General features: G+C 43.6%; 1 protein-coding gene across 1 annotated transcript in view; it reads right to left on the bottom strand.

Annotated features, from left to right (window-relative positions):
• SKOR1 (SKI family transcriptional corepressor 1) overlaps positions 1-20,618 on the bottom strand; it is a 48,359-nt gene that overhangs the window by 13,759 nt on the left and 13,982 nt on the right. Inside the window, exons 2-3 of the mRNA XM_073568937.1 lie at positions 12,939-13,038; positions 9,197-9,307 (exon numbers count right to left, since the gene is read on the bottom strand). Coding sequence (XP_073425038.1) covers positions 9,197-9,307; positions 12,939-13,038 — 211 coding nt within the window. The remainder of the gene's footprint in view (positions 1-9,196; positions 9,308-12,938; positions 13,039-20,618) is intronic.

Genomic DNA, 20,618 nt, shown 5'->3' with positions numbered 1-20,618 from the left:
GGCCACCTTAGAAGTCTCCAGTGCTTTCTCTCAAACCATTTTCTAGTGCTTTTTGAAGTGTGTTTTGGGTCATTGTCCTGCTAGAAGACCCATGGCCTCTGAGGGAGACCCACCTTTCTCACACTGGGCCCTACATTATGCTGCAAAATTTGTTGGTAGTCTTCAGACGTCATAATGCCATGCACACGGTCAAGCAGTCCAGTGCCAGAGGCAGCAAAGCAACCCCAAAACATCAGGGAACCTCCGCCATGTTTGACTGTAGGGACCGTGTTCTTTTCTTTGAATGCCTCTTTTTTCTCCTGTAAACTCTATGTTGATGCCTTTTCCCAAAAAGCTCTACTTTTGTCTCAAATATTCTTCCAAAACATTTTAGGCTTTTTCAGGTAAGTTTTGGCAAACTCCAGCCTGGCTTTTTTATGTCTCGGGGTAAGAAGTGGGGTCTTCCTGGGTCTCCTACCATACAGTCCCTTTTCATTCAGACGCCGACGGATAGTACGGGTTGACACTGTTGTACCCTCGGACTGCAGGGCAGCTTGAACGTGTTTGGATGTTAGTCGAGTTTCTTTATCCAACATCCGCACAATCTTGCGTTGAAATTTCTTGTCAATTTTTCTTTTCCGTCCACATCTAGGGAGGTTAGCCACAGTGCCATGGGCTTTAAACTTCTTGATGACACTGCGCACGGTAGACACAGGAACATTCAGGTCTTTGGAGATGGACTTGTAGCCTTGAGATTGCTCATGCTTCCTCACAATTTCGTTTCTCAAGTCCTCAGACAGTTGTTTGGTCTTCTTTCTTTTCTCCATGCTCAATGTGGTACACACAAGGACACAGGACAGAGGTTGAGTCAACTTTAATCCATGTAAACTGGCTGCAAGTGTGATTTAGTTATTGCCAACACCTGTTAGGTGCCACAGGTAAGTTACAGGTGCTGTTAATTACACAAATTAGAGAAGCATCACATGATTTTTCGAACAGTGCCAATAGTTTTGTCCACCCTCTTTTTTATGTTTATTGTGGAATTATATCCAATTTGGCTTTAGGACAATTCTTTTTGTGTTTTTTCATTTAAGACAAATTAAATGAAGATAATAACAAAGAATTTGTGTTTGCAATCATTTTCAGGAAGAAACTGAGTATTAGCTGACAGAATTGCAGGGGTGTCGATACTTTTGGCCACAACTGTAGGAACTGAGCCCTCAAAATTTCTTGTTCCAACTCTGATGAGACCCCCGCCACTAACAACCAATGGGGGAAGAATGGAGGACGGCGGCTCGGGGGGAGACACCGGGTCAAAACTTCTGGACAGGGCATCCGCTTTAACATTTTTGGACCCTGGTTGAAAAGTAATGAAGAACTGAAAGCGTGAAAAAAAAAGTGACCAACGGGCTTGTCTAGGAGTAAGCCTCTTAGCAGATTCAAGGTATGCCAAATTTTTGTGATCCGTGATAACAGTGATAGGGTGAGCCGCCCCTTCCAAAAAGTGCCTCCATTCTTCGAATGCCAGCTTGACCACAAGAAGTTCTCTATTGCCTACATCATAATTTCTCTCGGCGGATGAGAACTTCTTGGAGAAGAAGGCACAGGGATTGAGATTAGTAAGGTTGGCCGGACCTTGGGACAACACTGCCCCCACCCCTACTTCAGAAGCATCCACCTCCACAATAAATGGTTTGGATGGGTCTGGCTGGACCAACACCGGGGCGGACATGAAACATTTCTTAAGAGCTGAGAAGGACTCCTTAGCGAGTTCTGACCAATTTTTTACATCAGCCCCCTTCTGGGTAAGATCTGTGAGTGGTTTAACCACTTGAGAGAAACCTTTAATGAATCTCCGGTAATAGTTTGCAAATCCCAAGAAGCGCTGGAGCCCCTTGAGATCATGAGGCTGAACCCAGTCTGCGATCGCCAGCACCTTCTTAGGGTCCATACGAAACCCCTCACAAGATACAATCAGCCCCAATAAAGACAGTTCCTGTACGAAAAACGAACATTTTTCCAATTTAGCAAACAGGTGGTTCTCCGTGAGTCTCTGGAGAACTGTCTGTAGATGTTGTAAGTGAGACTGACTGTCCGGGGAATACACCAAAATGTCATCCAAATAAATGACAACAAAACGGCCTATCAGGTCAGAAAGCACAACATTGATAAAGTTCTGGAAAATAGCTGGGGCATTAGTTAACCCAAAGGGCATAACCAGGTTTTCAAAGAGTCCTTCTGATGTGAGGAACGCAGTTTTCCACTCGTCCCCTTCCCGAACCCTTATCAGCTTGTAGGCCCCCCGGAGATCTAATTTGGAAAACCATTGGGCCCCAGGTAACTGGTTACATAGGTCTGGGATGAGGGGAAGTGGATAAGTGGTCCTAACCGTTATCTTGTTAAGTTCCCGAAAGTTGAGGCACGGCCGCAAACCACCATCTTTCTTCTTCACACAGAAGAATCCTGCTGCCACGGGTGACACAGAAGGCCTGATATGCCCTTTTCGGAGACTCTCAGCTATGTACTCCTTCATGGCTTGGCGTTCAGGCCCGGACAAATTGAACAATCGAGCCTTAGGTAACTTGGCTCCGGGTACTAAATCAATGGCACAATCGTAGGGTCTATGTGGTGGCAGCGCCTCAGCCTCACTTTCGGAAAATACGTCTTTGAAATCCTTCAGGTACTCCGGAATACCTTCCAGACCGACAGACGACACAGATACGGTTTTAACAGGGTTAACAAAAGGCCCCAGGTTACAACACTTATCTTTACATCCCCATTGAGTGATCTCCCCCGTAACCCAATCAATGGTAGGATTATGGCATTGTAGCCAAGGCATCCCCAGTACCAGTCCTGCAGGCAAGTTATCTAACACAGACAAGTTAATTTTTCCACATGATTGGAACCCACTTTCAGACAAAAAAGTTCAGACCTGAAACAGATACCGTCCTGGGTAAGAGAGGACGAGTTAATTGCCACAAGTTTAACAGGATCCTGAAGCCTGACTGTCCCTATCTTATTAAGTCATAATCCGGGCATCAATCAGGTTAACAGCAGAGCCACAGTCAACAAAGGTGGTAGTCTGAACAGGACCATCACCAAGTTCCAGTTCCACCCGAAGCACAATTTTTGCAAGTGAGGAAAAAGGTACCTGAAGGTCTGGGTAGCCTCCTCGACTACTACCCAGACCTAGTCGTTTTCCGTCACCTTGGAGGATGAAGGACAGGAGGGGCAGTCCTTCTTCCAATGTCCAGATTCCCCACAATAGAAGCACAACTGCTTCTCCCGGCGGCGTCTTCTTTCCTTCTCATCACAGGTGACAGCGCTCAGCTCCTTAGCCACCGGAGGAGTCCGGGTCTCAACTCCACTGGAGAATAATGATGTTTCAAGTTGCATAACACCTCTTGCCCGCAGTCTGCGATCCATGCGAACCGCTTGGGTCATGGCATCCTCCAGGGAGTCAGGTGGAGGATGGAGTGCCAGGGCATCCTTCAGATGTTCACACAGGCCTCTACGGAACAGCCCCCGAAGGACGGCATCACTCCAAGAAACCTCAGCTGCCCAACGCCTAAATTCAGAACAGAACCACTCGGCCGAGTGTTTCCCCTGACAGACACTCATCACCTTGTCCTCAGCCAAACGCACTCTATCTGGCTCATCGTAAATAAGCCCTAAGGCCTCAAAAAACGCATCCACAATCATTCTCTCTGGGGCAGAAGAGGAAAAAGAAAATGCCCAGGCTTGTGGGGACTCCCTAAGGAGGGACATAACTACCCGCACCCTCTGTTTCTCATCCCCAGAGGAGCATGATCTCAAGGAGAAAACGAGCTTACAGCCCTCTTTAAATGCTCTAAATTCATTTTTGTCACCAGCAAATGTATCTGGTAACTTAAACGGGGATTCGGGTGGGACTAAAATGACATCTCTATTCCCCACCTGCTGAAAGCCTGCGGAAAGCACCCCCTGAACCGAGTCCGCAACCTGCCGTTGAGACTGGGCCAGAGCTTGGTGTTCCAAACTTAGCTTCTGCAGTGACTGAGTCAAGTATTTCACCTGCTCAGATAAGGCATGCATTGGGTCCATGCTGCAGAAGTGAGGAGAGAAAAAAAAAAGTTCACGGTCAGTTATAATGTCAGGAACACCGCACTGCACTTGCTCACTGAGCCAGTGCGCATGTCCTGAGTAAGACAACCTGTGCTCAGAGATACCTGTGGAGCGGGCAGCAGCAGAGAAGATGCGTGCTTCAGACCCACAGGACCTGAAGCATGTGACTGCTGGGGGCGTGGCCTAAACTCTCAAGAGTTAGGAGCTGCAGGAAAACTCCTAGAATGGTAACTACGGAACAAAGTTACTAATAGGCATAGACAGGGAAATAAACCAGATCAGGCCGGGGTCAAAGCACGAGATAGCACAACAGTTACCAAAGGGCAAGACAGAACGGATAGTCAAGACGTAGCCAAGAAGTCAGAAACCAGAGAAGCAGATATACAGTACAGAATCAACAGGCAAACTCACAACGGGGGACAGAACCAGATCAGAACCATATAAGAAAGCTATAAGACAACGAACAGGCACACAGGGGTCACAGCACTCAGCCAAAGGCAAAAGTATAACTGACAGGGATTGGAGTATCTCAGGGCAATAAAAAGCTCTGCCTGAACCAAAGAGAGGACACAATAATTAACCCCAGGTGTGCAGGTCAAAGCCTGCACTGAGCTCAAGACATTAACCCCTGACGTGCAGGTCAAAACCTGCACTGGGATCATGACAGAATCATTCAGCTGATCCCAGCGGCAGATGCGCGATGAGTCTACAGGCAGAGGAAGCCAGTCAGATTAAAGGAGATTTCACAAGAACGAAAGTTCATTTTAAAAATTGTCCGTGTCTGACCATGTACGGAGCAAACCACATCTCCTGGGCAGGGGAGGAAGCAAAAGACAATGCTGACATTACAGCAGGGGATCACAGAGGATTCATTTCGTGAGGTAAAATATTTCACTGACTGTTTTTAAACAATATTTTACCTCACAAAATGTAGCTTCTGCAGACTCCTGCTGTAATGTCAGTATTGTCTATCCCTGTGTGGCACAGCCAAAAGTTTTACCATAACCAGGTTCCCCACATCATGTTCCCACATGCTTTATGCATCCATTAGCCCTGTGTGTCTGTACTGTTACACACTTAACATTATGGCTGGTCCATACAATCAGGGCAACTGTTACCACCCACCTTTCGTGTCTACCTCTTTCCTCATAGACTGTAAGCTTGCGAGCAGGGCCCTCATTCCTCTTGGTATTTGTTATAATCTATGTGATTATTGTTATGCTGTAATGTCTATTGTCTGTACAAATCCCCTCTGAAATGTAAAGTGAGGTGGAATATGTCGGCGCTATAGAAATAAAATGTATTATTATTATTGTCTTTTGCTTCCTCCCCTGCCCAGGAGCTGTGGTATGTTCTGTACACAGTCAGACACAAGGGTAAGAGAGACAGAGCACAGGAGGAGACAGCTCAAACGGGACAGCACATGAGGGGAGAACACAGCACAGGAAGGAGAAAGACAGCAGAGAAGGGGGATAGCACATGGGGTAAACAGGTCAAAGAAGAGAGCACAGACGGGAGAAGTCAGCACATGGGGAAAGAGACAGTGGATAGGTGGGTGAGCACATGGGGGGGAGAGATTCTTAACGCTGCAAAGCCTGCCCCCATCATGACATTACCGTCCTCACGATGCGATAGCATCGGGCCTCCAGCTAGTTAATGATAATCTCAGTCTATGGACAGGTCACACCCAAGTCATCCGTTTCCTAATGACGTAGTGATTAATATGTCATTCCCTGATACAGATGTTAGTGTTACACCACGTCTGACATCACATGGGATTTCTCCCAGAAGAGGAAACCTTAATGTACTACTATGTGCACCAAGTCATATTAACTATTTCTATGTCTATTCGATTTGTTCAGTAGAAGGATGACTCAAAGTCTAAGCAACAGCACAATCCGAAACACACGTAATAGATGAAGCAAACCCCCACATACTGCCATTAATACTGGGCTCCCCCCGGGTTACAATATTAATTGGCTCTGGGAAGAACATTGCAAGTTAAAAAGAAAGTTTAGAATATAATTCTATTTCACTGTAAAATGATGAGTTCAGAAGTCACAAATGTTGTCCCAAAAATAAATAAGATAAAAGCGCAAATCTGATACTAATAAAGCAGAACCTTATATAATAATAATAATAATCTTTATTTTTATATAGCGCTAACATATTCCGCAGCGCTTTACAGTTTGCACACATTTTCATCACTGTCCCCGATGGGGCTCACAATCTGAATTCCCTATCAGTATGTCTTTGGAGTGTGGGAGGAAACCGGAGTACCCGGAGGAAACCCACGCAAACACGGGGAGAACATACAAACTCCTTGCAGATGTTGTCCTTGGTGGGATTCGAACCTATATACAAAAAAAGTCAGAAAAAAATGCTATAAGCTTTAAACCACTTTCTGTGTAAAGGACGGGAGCTTCTTCAGGGTCCAGTACAGTAGGAGCCAGCAGAACGACATGGAGTCACCCTAAGCTGGAGCCAAAATAGCAGCTCCTCCTGACACTGGTATACAGTTGTACAGAAAATGTAGTACCGCGCTGTACTGTAGGAGGCGCTGACAGACTTATCAGTGCAGGCAGGTCACTAATACTTATAGTGACCGTGCCGATTGGCTGCATCCTCTGTCATTTATGTGCTGCAGATCTGAGCTGTCTGTGACACTGGAAGTTGAAAGTCAAGACCATTGAATGTTAAAGATATTGTATCCTGGGGTTAATGTAACTTGAGAAAGACCACTGTATAAAAATTATGTCACTCATTTTCCTAAAAATAAAATATGAGAAAAAAACAATAGGCAAGACTTTATGCTGCAATGTAAAATGTCTTGTGAAAATACTCCATGTGCAAGCCAGCAAATAAAATATACCGTAATTCATGAAATTAAAAGCACCAACTAAAGCGAAAAATGATAAACTAACAGCAATATTATCCTAAAAGCCTAAAGAAATGCAAATATGATCTGGCAATTATTTGGTGAACACTAAAGTGAAACAAAAGAAAATAATTATTTTTTCAGAATTTTTCAGCAGTCAATGGATTCAGATCCCATTTACACCAGCGAGGAGCAACCATTCACACGATGAGGCTTCCACCGTTTTGTATTTTTTCCTAAAAGAAGTAGCAGGACCCTGGTCCAGCAGGCACATTGGCATTTTGTGGAACCAGAGCCCAACGAATGACTGTTATCCATGTGTCACACCACAAAGATGATGTCACCCCAAACATACAAATCAGAGGAGGCACTAGGGATTGTGTAAGGAGATGGCGGGGACCCTCATTTGCCTCCTCTCTCTTATACACGGGGCCCATGTGGCACCCCAAGGGTTCCCTCATATTTACAGTGTGTATTAATGTTGCATATTGTCTTGTTGTGTTCCATATATAATGTGTAATGCTTTGTACATCTCATGTCATTGTATATTCTGTGTCATTGCAATTGTATTAAGTTAGTTTAGGGATAGAAGGGGTTGCCTGTGGCAGGACGTGCTTCACCGTTGGAAGCAGAGTATACCCCTTGACGGGAAGAAGCTACTGCCAAGGACTGCCGGGCAGTGGGAACGGAACTCGAACTGTGGAAGTGCCCACCGAAACCAGAGGAGAGCCGTTGATACTGCACATTTTGTAAAGACGCAGGGAAAGCGCAGGAAGCATTACTTTATTTTCCTCATGTTACCTCATGTTCATTAAAAGTTTCATAACCTGTGGCATATCTGAGGACGTGTTTCCAGCGTGCAGAGCAACCCTGTGATAGAGGTAACTGACTGTGCTGCAGGATAGGGACTTTATCTGTCTTTCCATGTGCAAGGTACCGGGGTGCTCACTGACTGTGACTTAGTGGACTCTGCCACGAATACCACCCGGTGCCCCCTTGTTACAATGTCAGCAGGTAAGACGGGAATCGCAGTGTTAGAGAAGGTTCACAAGTGGCAGCGGTTTTTACACAGTGTATTTGGTGTGTAAAATATGCAGAGTTTTAAAATACTAGCATAATTTATGAGATTTCTGAAATCTGATGCATACGCTGTTTTTTGGGGGGAGGGTTAAACGCATATTTTTATCGTTTTGCAGCGTTTTTCACCCATTCAAATGCAAAAATGTTGCAAAAAAACACAAGTGAAGATGTGAAGAAATGAGTGCATTTTTCCTGCCACTACGTACTCCAGTTTTTGGAGCAGACATAGATAAACGCTGCAATAACGCAACGTGTGAACATACCATTGTGGTCCGGCGGCCACAGAATCTGATGTGGCTGTTGAACCAGTGTCCTGTGAATCTTGGAAACAAGTAAGCTGAAATGATTCCCAAACTTCGGTAAAGAGGAGGGAGGTTTTAAAAAAAAAAAAAAAACAGCAACTTGTGCATAGTGTTCAAAACTCCCAGGATATGAGGAGTTACAAATATCTTCTAATAATTATTTTATAGCAGAAATACTATTTATAAAATGCAAATGATCTCACTATAAAGTTTGTAATAAAGACTCATTAAAAAATAAACATGTTGAATACCATTAAGTTTTTTATTACATCGGATGAGATATTAGACAATTGCTGCTCGGTTGTTCCGTCAGCTTTGCACAGAATACACGTGCTGGAGAGAACACGGCTGTATATTTTCATCCGTCTTTTCCTTTAAGGAAACTCTTGCTCCTTTGATTGTTTTTGATACCGTAAATTATTAATATTGAATCGATGAGAATTGGCTTGGGTGGTCTGGACCTAGAATACTACTGTAGGCTAAGTCCAATAGTTTTGGTGCAGAAACGTCTTGCAGGAAGCAGCATGCTCAAGTAAGATCCATATTCCCATGAAAGGTTATTCTTTAAACAATTGAGTTACTTATTTAAATATTTATCCGGTGAAAGCTGGAGGGGACAAGCTGTTTTACTGCTGATTTAAATCTCCGTCTATCGATTGTGAATACGAAGTGCCAAAGATGTATTATTAATGTGGGCATTAAACGGGAAGAAGGGGTAATGCGCACATTTTATGGCATTGGTAGGTAGAGCACAAACGGCTCATTTATTCGACAAGTGGGAAAGGAGCATTCACAATGTGCGAGGATGTTACATTAGTGAGATGTACTGCGCGGGGCCAGAGATCACACCTACCTCTGTCAGTGTGTACCGGGCTCGGGTGAGATATATGACTCCTTTGGTCTTGGAATGACTTCCTGCTCTCCAGATCTTCGGCAGTTGAATGACTGTCTTCTGAATCTTGCTCTTAAAAAGCAATAAACAAGGTTTCAACTGTAGATGAGAAGACAATATACATCTGACCCACATAAAATTACTAGAAGTCATGTTTTTTGTAGGAACTATATAAGCCGCTCTACATGGTAGCGCTAGTCTCCAGATCCATGGAATACATAGTGTTAGACCACCGTCGTGTGAGTGACAAGCTTATCTGTATTGGGTATGTCTGCTAATATACAACTATATGCAAAGTCACACAATTATATATATATCTATAAAAAAAACACAGTCTGCAGGGTTATACAAAATATACGTTAACCCTAAAGGAAACCTTAAGGATTCTACTATGAAATGAGATCCATGATGATTTGATTGCCTCCGTTTGCCTGTTATGGCTTAGTTCTGAACAAAAGCAATGGAGATAAAACAGTGAATGATTGTAGGAAATTTTAATAAGGCCTCTTTCACACTTCAGTTTTTTGCATCAGTCAAAATCCCCCAAAAGGACGGATGGCGGATCCGTTTTAGTACTGAGGACAACGGATGCCACCCGTCCGTTTTTTGACGGATCCGACAAATGAAGAATTTTAAAGGAATCGCAGCCTGGAAAGAGAGAGGAGAGAGAGAGAGAGAGAGAGGAAGAGGAGAGAGAGAGAGATTTTTTTTTTTTTTTGTCCGGCACCCAGAAATAATTTCGGGTTAAATCAGTGTCTGGAGGATCCGCAAGAGAAATAAACGTTGAAAGCTCCGTTTTGGAGGATGGTGACGGACAGCAACTTTTGGCGGATCCTCAAAAAAAAAAAGGATGCAACGGACGGCAATCCGTCACAATCCGCCATTAATGGAAGTCAATGGGGAAAAAAAAACGGATCCTCAAAAGAAAATTGAGGATCCGTTTTTTTCAAAACCTCACGGATTGTGACTGATTGTAAAAAACTGAAGTGAGAAAGAGGCCTAAGAATACAAGAGGATTCCCTAGCGCCTTTGAAGTCTATCAGTGTGGCTGCAGGAGCTTAGATTCAAAGAACTTGTGTATGAATCATATCTTGAGCGATATACTGCCAAAAAGAGGGAAAATAATCATCTCTACGTTCACGAAGGGACGATGCTGAACCTAACCTAACTCTAAGAGTTAATTGCTGTAATGTCTGCGACTTTAGGTCTTGGATGTAATTTCAAAGTGATATGCAGATGAGGTTGCAGAAAGTAGATATTGTCCGTCTACAGTAGTGAAAGGGAATGTGAATCGTCCCATGTCCAATAATCCATTGTCACGGAATCATCCAAGGTCAACGAACGAGTGTCGACTCCCCGATCATTTTGGTTATGGAGATCCAGGGACGCGCAGGACGGTATCGACGCTGGTGATTATATGTTTATGTTCCTGGACTTGGCGTGTGACTTTACTTAACCAGAGAGTACGGCAACCTGTGTGAACCAAACGACCCATGTGTTTCGGAAAAGTTCTCTTTTCCAAAACGAATAAGGCGTTTGGTTCTCTCAAGCCCCTGTAACTCTGTGATTAAGAAATGTCATATGCCAACTCTTAGAACATGCAGATCCCAATGTCCAGAGCGTCCCTGGATCGCCATAACCACGCTGATCTGGGGAGTCGACACTCGTCGACATTGGATGAGCCGTTATGGTGGATTAGTGAACATATCCACTTTCTGCAACCTCATCTGTAGAGCCAGTAGGAATTACAACCAGACAGCAGCACAAGTGAGACCTAAAGACACACACATTAGGAGGACATCTTATTCTTAGCGTTAACTTTGATTCCGCATCGCTATTTAGTGAGAGCAGAGATGATTATTTTACCTCTTTTTAAACACATTTTATAAATGTTTGGATTTATTCTTAATATTACACTTTAAAAGCCATGTAACAACTCATTGTGACAAATAAGCAACAACAAACGACACCTGCAAGAGGAGAGATTACTTTATCCAGCGCTACACATGATATTTCAGGGCTGATTTAAAACTCCCTACTCCTAATTGCAATAATATTAAGGAACAATTTATATAGCGCAAAGCATGAGGAACAAAATCTGCACGGATCTGAACAAGATCTCTATGGAGAACACAGTTTTGCATCAGCAAATATCTTCCAGCACCCCAACAAAAAATATCTGAATGCTTGTCTGATTGAGGAGGAGTCTTCAAGACTCACTTTAAAAAGACGTTTCCTGAAGCTGATTCTTTCGGAATACTGAAACCAAAAAACAAGTGTTGCAAGTAAATCGATATGATCATAAGCATGTGTGACCTACACGCTAGGAATCCACAAAGTCTGGATGCCGCATACTTTCTGCATACTCTACTCAGAAAACAGGCATCCAGCAGCAGAAATCTGTTAAAAACATTTCTTCATTATATGCGATTCAAACCTACAGATATTTTGCCCACTTATTTTGTGAACTGTACTACAATACACATTTCGGATTACCACTTCACCATGATGAAAGAGCAAATCGGTAACGTGTTGTGTATTACGGCTCACAAGACACATGGGGAAAATATCTGTAAGCTTTAATTGCATACAATAAAGAAATGTTTGTAACGGATTCCTGTTGCTGATACCCGTTTCTGATATATGCTCCGTGCACAGAATCTCCAATGGGTGAGCTGACTACTTGCACTTTCTTCTTGTATCTAATACTTACTGTACTGTAACAATCATTCTAGAACATAAGATCTTTGCGTCCACACAGATTTTTCTCCTTGATCAGCACAAAGAGTTCCTAAAAAAAAGCTTGCTAAGGGTATGTTCACACGTTGCATTTTTGGCATGAAAAAAAAAAACAGCGTTTTTACTGTACCAGCAAAATGAGTGAAATTTGCTGCTTATTTTTTTCCTAGCAGATTCAAATCTGCAACATGTCAATTATTTCAGCATTTTTGCAGAATTTTTCACTCATACAAATGAATGGGGAAAAATGCATTAAAACGCATAAAAGCATGCGTGCAAAAACAAGGCGAAAATGTGCATTTTAGGCAGCGTGTTTACTGCCAACACTCCATTACTTGCAGCAAACTTGTCTGCGACAAATACAGATAGTGTGCACATACCCTTACTGTACCATGTGCACTGCAAGTATAGGAAATCAGCCGATTGCTCCTTTGCAAAATGCCATCTGGAATGAAAATGTTTTATAACATGCCATGCCACCTCCATTACTTGTCTACTCTTCTCATCAGATTCAGACGATGGTGAGAAGTAAAGGATCAGACATGTTCAACTGCAACATACCACACTTATTCTCCATAACATTTGGGGACAGTCGGAGTACCCCAAAATCCATTAGATGTTCTGCTGACATTCACCTAGTGTGTAGGACCACCCTCAAACGTAACCAATATATCGCTCAACTGACGGGAAGACCAATAAAGGCTGCATCTATCTTCTTCATAGCAGTATGTAAGGTAATGTAAAACAAGATTCATATCCAGGAGGTGGACAGGGCTCACATCTTCAACAGCGATGATTATGAATGTTCCAGGCACCAGACGTAAGTTTTCAGTACACCGCCTATTTACATTCATGTTAGTATTAGGATTGTATAGCTTTCTGTACACTCATCTATGTGGATGTCCGAAATGATCTGGTATCTGGAAAGCTAGTTGAACTTAGTAACTGAAGTTATTATTCTTACCATTTGAGTCTAGGCTGCAGAGATAAGATGCCGGGAGGCTTTGATGGGGGGCAGTCGTCTTCAGGCTCTGAGGAACATCTGCCATCTGCTTTGTGTAAACCTGCAGAACACAAGATAATAGATACTGTAGATATTTACGTCTTGTTTTAGTTCTATCATTATGTTGTAGGTAAGACTGACCAGAAAATGTACTAAAAGGGAGAGCAAATCAGAAAGTGACATTATAACAAAATCATCTCCTTCGCTCTTATAATGAAAGGTAAGGGGTCTTAGCATCTAGGATAGCTTCCCATAAGAGGTGACCATGCTTGGACTGTCGCACAGGAGAACAGGAAAATCCTTTGGTGGGCCCCTCTGCAAGAGTACGCCATCATATGATCAGTACCGTACTTGGCACAATATACATGAATCACTATGTACAGACAAAGGCGGCATCTTATTCATTTAACAATCATTATTATATACATTTGTGATTGAGGATAATGTCACATTTGCATGTAGGGTAAAAGTGGGGACCTGGAGTTGGTTACTGGTGGGCCCTTGGCACCCTAGTCTAAAGCTGAGGAGAACCATGACTAAAATGGTTTGGACAGGTGCCATCTTCTAGGATAATCTTTACCAGGAGAAATGCATCGACTGTACAGCAGATCTAACCTATCAGACGTACTTCATTTTTAGCAGACGAAAGTGCTTACATAGGTTTCGAACCTCGCCATCCCTTTATAGAAAAGGAAAATCGTCTGAGTTGTTGGCATTAAAGTATTAATTAAACGAACAGCTCACACTACATTTTCTAATGGTCTATTTTCCTAGAATATAGTTACACGAGACGAATGGTATTTTGATGTTGTTACATCCAGAACTGAGGCATATAGGGGTCAGCACTGAGGTCCTGATGAAAGGCTCACTGAGGTATATTGGTCCTTTGTAGAATACTTCTATCTATATTTTGCCACCCTAGATCCCTACCATGGCTTCCAGATGTCGTTTGTTATTTCAAGTAGGTATTATTATAAGAGGTCATATTTTAAAGATATATATCATACATGGTTCGGCTCAGGAAAGTTTTACCCAGCCTTGTCTAGCTCCAGTTTCCATAAAAGGCTCCCGTTTTACCCCTCTGGAGCCCTCCATATCCTGCACCTTTGTTGGATGATCAGGCAGATGTAAATAATACAAGATCTTAGAGAGGACAAGCATTTTATTATATATAATTACCAGTGCTTCAGAGAAAATTACCCACATTAGAAGAGGGCCAATATGCACAGTCTCTTCAAAGGGCCGCCATGGTACGTTGCAGCCTCCGAGCATGAAAGGACTTTCTCTAATCAGGATAATTAACTCTATGTTAATGTGCTTACATGGAACCTTACAGGTGTTCTCAGTCTACAGGGGGGAACGGGAAACACAAAGCAGAATTAAACTCCTGGGGTCTCGCTGTGTATTTCCAAGGTAAATGTTATGGTCTGTAATTATCCCCTCTTCAGAACTGAACACATACAATTACACACAAAACATCAGTGATGAAAAAGCAATAACTATTAATGCAGAGTATGTGACAGTAGTATCAGGATCGTAAGTGACATTTACAATATTTTCTCTCTGCAACATCAATTATATAGGGGAAAGCGAACAATACAGTCACGAATGATACGAGGTAATTGCCAAGGGAGGATTACCAATCATCGCTGCTATTTATTTTAATATATTTGTTGTTGATTCCTATTACATTTTACAAAAAGGTACAACTGAACAATACTGATATTTACTGGATTTACTGCACCCTACAAAGGGGTCTGGGATCCTGAGGAAAAGGCTGAAATGCATGGGAAAGTGATGAAACAGAATGGGAAGAGCCTGGAGAATATACCTGCATGCATTTCTGACTCACATATGGCTTCTGGGAATAAGTTTGTCGCAGTATTACACCACTTTTACAGATACACAAGAACAACTACCAAACCTAGATTTCTACTGAATATGTATCCCCTATCTCAGTCACAATGTGGGACAACCTGTCACAAGGGCCTCCAATGACAAATAGAAATTTGGTAGTACCACTCTACATTCAAGATTTGGCCACTGCACAATGTGCATAGAGTTTGCCTATGGGCTAAGTCCTGGTTGACGCAGGAAGGAAACGGGTTTTTATGGGAAGGGGTTGACGCTAAAGGCCCCGTCACACATAGCGATCTCACTAGCGAGATCGCTGCTGAGTCACAATTTTTGTGACACAACAGCGATCTCACCAGCGAGATCGCTGTGTGTGACAGCGATCAGCGACCGTCCCCCCTGCCGGTATCGCTGATCGCTGCAGGAAAGGCCAGGACTTTTTTTTGGTTGCGCTGGTCTCCCGATGGCCACCATGCATCGCTGCGTGTGACAGGCGGGAGACCAGCGATCGGCTGGTAACTAATGTACACATCGGGTATCCAAGGGATGTGCGTCCCTTGGATACCCGATGTGTATGTTAGTTACCAGCTTCCTGCATCAGCGCGCTGGTTACTAACGTGCACAGCGATGCCGCGCGCTGGGTGTCGCTGTGCTGATCGCTGGTGAAGCTGTCTGTTTGACAGCTCACCAGCGATCACATAGCGATTCACCAGTGATCCTGACACGTTGATATCGTTGTCAGGATCGCTGGTGAGTCGCTATGTGTGACTCCAGCCTAACAGCAGTAGCATGAATCAGCATTTTTGGTGACTTTAAGTTGGCTTGTTGTCATCTGGAGGAACTGCAAACTGTGGAGATATCCAGTCCTTGTTAAATTTAATCATAGTAAGTCATTCTGCATTTTCCGTGGACAGTCGTGTGCACCTATCAGTGATGATTGAACCAGCGGAACTAAAAAAAAAACACACTCTGACATCACACTAGCAGCAGGGCAGGCCAGCACCTCCAAGGCGTATAAGGAGAGTTCGGGTCAAGTGTTCAGCTTGGACACCCAATAATTAAAGGAAACTGAAGCATCAGAAAGGACGCACGTATGGTCACTTAAGTACCCCTTGGCCATGTTCTGTAACTTCTCCCTCCTTGGCATTGTTACAGGCACAGATAACCTTGGCTGTTGTCCTGGTTTATTGAAAATTGCCCAATTTGTGCACATTTTCCCCCCACCTCTGTTAGACCTGGTGTTCGTGTCTCTCCCCATTATCCCTTGGTGTTGAAAACAGCCGCTACCTCTGCCACCAACATTGTCTGAGAGTGATGTTTTCAGCAACTGATCTACAACAGCCCTCTTGAATGATTCCTTTGTAAAACTCTTTGGTGACTCCAAAAGGAGAGAATTACATTTCTCGTACTGTGGATCGAGAAAGCTGGCCACCCAGTATTGGTTGTGGGATAAAAAGTGTATCACACGAGGGTCTTGCCACTGACACTTGCACATAAACTGTGCCGTGTGAGACAAGCTGCAAAAAGGCAAATGTTCTGTGTCCCCAACAATAGAAACAGTACCCATCCACTTCTCATGCAGACTCACCTTCTCCTCCTCTCCAGCCCATCCAGGCTGCACAGACATCAAACTTGGGTTGGGTGTCCCCTCTGTAGCATTAGGAGTCCCCGCGGTAGCACAGAAAAACAAGCCCTCTCCCTCCTCGTCACCCAATGTTGACTTAGAATATTGGCTGGGCTGGGCAGTATCACCCATTGTGAAATCTGGCTTCATACCAACATGCTGGGCACTTAAAGGAAATCTGTCACCTGGTTTTGGCGGGCTATTTAAATGAGGTCTGTCCGGTCCGATGGGCATTGTTTCAGATCTTTGCCGCCTCCCCATCCTTGGCTGCCGTCCGCAGTTTTTTCATGAATAGGAGTAGGTGCCCGCCATCTTTCGCGCGTGCGCTAAGCATTCTTGGCTCGAGCACACGCAGTATGCCTTGCCCAACTGCGGGCAAAGCCGAAAAGCCTTACTGCGCATGCGCCGGTTAACTAAGCCCCGGAAGTATTTTGCTGTGTTCCGGGGCCTAGTTAACCGGCGCATTTGCAGTAAGGCTTTTCGGCTTTGCCCGCAGTTGGGCAAGGCATACTGCGTGTGCTCGAGCCAACAATGCTTATCGCACGAGCGAAAGATGGCGGACACCTACTCCTATTCATGAAAAACTGCAGACGGCAGCCAAGGATGGGGAGGCGGCAAAGATCCAAAACACCGTCCATCGGACCGGACAGACCTCATTTATATAGCCCGCCAAAACCAGGTGACAGATTCCCTTTAAAGCTTCCTCGTTGAGATTATGCAGTTTTTGTTTCAAGAGACACAGCAGTGGGATGGTTACGCTGATAATAGCCTGATCACTGCTCTCGAGGTTGGTGCAGTACTCAAAGTTCTCAAGAGTCTCACAAATGTCAGCGATCCACACCCACTCGACAGTTGTTATGTGCGGTGGCTGACTCTCAGTCTGATGGGCATGTTGAAGCTGGTATTCAGCTACTGCCCTCTGCTGCTCACTAATCCTCACCAACATATGATATTTTGAGTTCCACCGGGAGGCCGGTCCCAAATGAGTCGGGGACTTGGCAAATTCTAGTGCTTTTGCAGAGCTGTAAGACCAACAAAAGCGGAGTGGAATGGCGGAAATGGGGACTAATACAGCGCTCCTTCTCAAGTAAGTTCGGCAAGGCAGGGTAACTTTTCAGAAATTTCTGAACAACTAGGTTCAGCACGTGAGCCATGCATGGCATGTGTACCAGCTTGCCGACCTTTAAAGCCGCCACCATGTTATGCCCATTATCGCAGGCAACCAGACCAGGTTGAAGATGCAGCGGGGAGAGCCACTGATCGGTCTGTTGTTATAAAGCTTGCCACAGCTCTGATAATGTTTGGACTACTACTTTGCGTAAGGCTCTAACCGCCTTTTTAAGTGGACTAATGTGGACAGCAGAAGTCAGGCTATGACCACAAAAACAACGGGAAAAATGGCCTGGTGCGTGCTTGATAGAGGGCAGTAGGAAATGTTTGTACTAATGCTTTGCGTAGGGCACAAACCCAAAAACAGCGGGGAAAATAGACCGATACTTTAAAAAAAAGGCAGCACAAAATGCTTGTACTCTGTGTGCTGGAAAAATATTGTTTTGCCTCTAACAAGAGCTGTTTTAAGATGGACACTGGAAGAACACTTTCACCTCTCCCTACCTAATACATAATCTCTCTCTCTGTACTGTGACTTTGCTGTGGGTCTTCAGCTCTGAAAAGAGCTATTTTTAGTGGTATTATGCGGCTAGTGATCGGCTCCTTTAAATTGTCCCTGCTCGAGTATCTCCCTCCCTACTCTACACTGACCTAGTGTACACTGCAGGTAGCCCTGAGCTTTTGTGTTATCAAGAGGTCTAAAGACTCCCTAGCAGCTGAGCGATCTCGCCCTATGCTTGTAGATGCAATGTGCGCAAAATGGCAGCAGCAGGGCTTAAATAGACCTTATGGTGCTGGGCAGCCAGCCAATCACAGTAATGCCACAACCAAGATGTCTGCGGCATTACTGTGATTGGTTAAGAAGCCCAGCATGTTTGGTGGCTGCAAAGGAGATGCCAAACTGTAGGGCGTGACATCCGAATATAGCGAGGCGAGTACACAAGTGCACAATGTAACGAGTAACCCGAATACTGTACTATCTGTGCGAATAGCGAATAGTAACGAATATACTTGCTCATCACTAACTACTACATCTGCACAATACTGCAATACTGATATTCACTGAGTACAGACTGCTACCTCTGCACAATACTGCAATACTGATATTCACTGAGTACAGACTGCTACCTCTGCACAATACTGCAACTGCTACATCTGCACAATACTGCAATACTGATATTCACTGAGTACAGACTGCTACCTCTGCACAATACTGCAATACTGATATTCACTGAGTACAGACTGCTACTTCTGCACAATACTGCAATACTGATATTCACTGAGTACAGACTGCTACTTCTGCACAATACTGCAATACTGATATTCACTGAGTACAGACTGCTACATCTGCACAATACTGCAATACTGATATTCACTGAGTACAGACTGCTACCTCTGCACAATACTGCAACTGCTACATCTGCACAATACTGCAATACTGATATTCACTGAGTACAGACTGCTACCTCTGCACAATACTGCAATACTGATATTCACTGAGTACAGACTGCTACTTCTGCACAATACTGCAATACTGATATTCACTGAGTACAGACTGCTACTTCTGCACAATACTGCAATACTGATATTCACTGAGTACAGACTGCTACATCTGCACAATACTGCAATACTGATATTCACTGAGTACAGACTGCTACCTCTGCACAATACTGCAACTGCTACATCTGCACAATACTGCAATACTGATATTCACTGAGTACAGACTGCTACCTCTGCACAATACTGCAATACTGATATTCACTGAGTACAGACTGCTACTTCTGCACAATACTGCAATACTGATATTCACTGAGTACAGACTGCTACTTCTGCACAATACTGCAATACTGATATTCACTGAGTACAGACTGCTACATCTGCACAATACTGCAATACTGATATTCACTGAGTACAGTCTGCTACATCTGCACAATACTGCAATACTGATATTCACTGAGTACAGACTGCTACTTCTACACAATACTGCAATACTGATATTCACTGAGTACAGACTGCTACTTCTACACATTACTGCAATACTGATATTCACTGAGGACAGACTGCTACATCTGCAAAATACTGCAATACTGCTATTCACTGAGTACAGACTGCTACCTCTGCAAAATACTGCAATACTGATATTCACTGAGTACAGACTGCTACCTCTGCACAATACTGCAATACTGATATTCACTGAGGACAGACTGCTACTTCTGCACAATACTGCAATACTGATATTCACTGAGTACAGACTGCTACTTCTGCACAATACTGCAATACTGATATTCACTGAGTACAGTCTGCTACATCTGCACAATACTGCAATACTGATATTCACTGAGTACAGACTGCTACATCTGCACAATACTGCAATACTGATATTCACTGAGTACAGACTGCTACCTCTGCACAATACTGCAATACTGATATTCACTGAGTACAGACTGCTACTTCTACACAATACTGCAATACTGATATTCACCGAGTACAGACTGCTACTTCTGCACAATAGTGATTTACTGGGTACAGACTACTACATCTGCACAATAGTGATTTACTGGGTACAGACTACTACATCTGCACAATACTGACATTTACTAGGTACAATTCTACTACATCTGCACAATACTGATATTGTACCATGGTTATGATTAAGAACACTTTTGTTCGAAACGAGCAGTCCTCTGGATTTACCATTTTAACAGCATGTTTTTAAAGGTATTGCAATAAACATGAAGTTTTAACGTTTATTCTACAATCTATTTGGATGTCTGTTGCTGGAACTTTTCTGTTTGATATTCACTGACTACAAACTACTACATCTGCACAATACTGATATTTACTGAGTACAGACTACATCTGCGAAATACTCATTCACTGAGTACAGACTACTACATCTGCACAATACTGATATTTACTGGGTACAGACTACATCTGCGAAATACTCATTCACTGAGTACAGACTACTACATCTGCACAATACTGATATTTACTGGGTACAGACTACATCTGCGAATTACTCATTCACTGAGTACAGACTACTACATCTGCAC

This window comes from Dendrobates tinctorius, unplaced genomic scaffold (genome assembly GCF_039654945.1).
Source record: "Dendrobates tinctorius isolate UK_male_01 unplaced genomic scaffold, ASM3965494v1 ptg000022l, whole genome shotgun sequence".
NCBI classification, from domain to species: Eukaryota; Metazoa; Chordata; class Amphibia; order Anura; family Dendrobatidae; genus Dendrobates; species Dendrobates tinctorius.
This window is presented reverse-complemented; position numbering and strand designations above follow the sequence as displayed.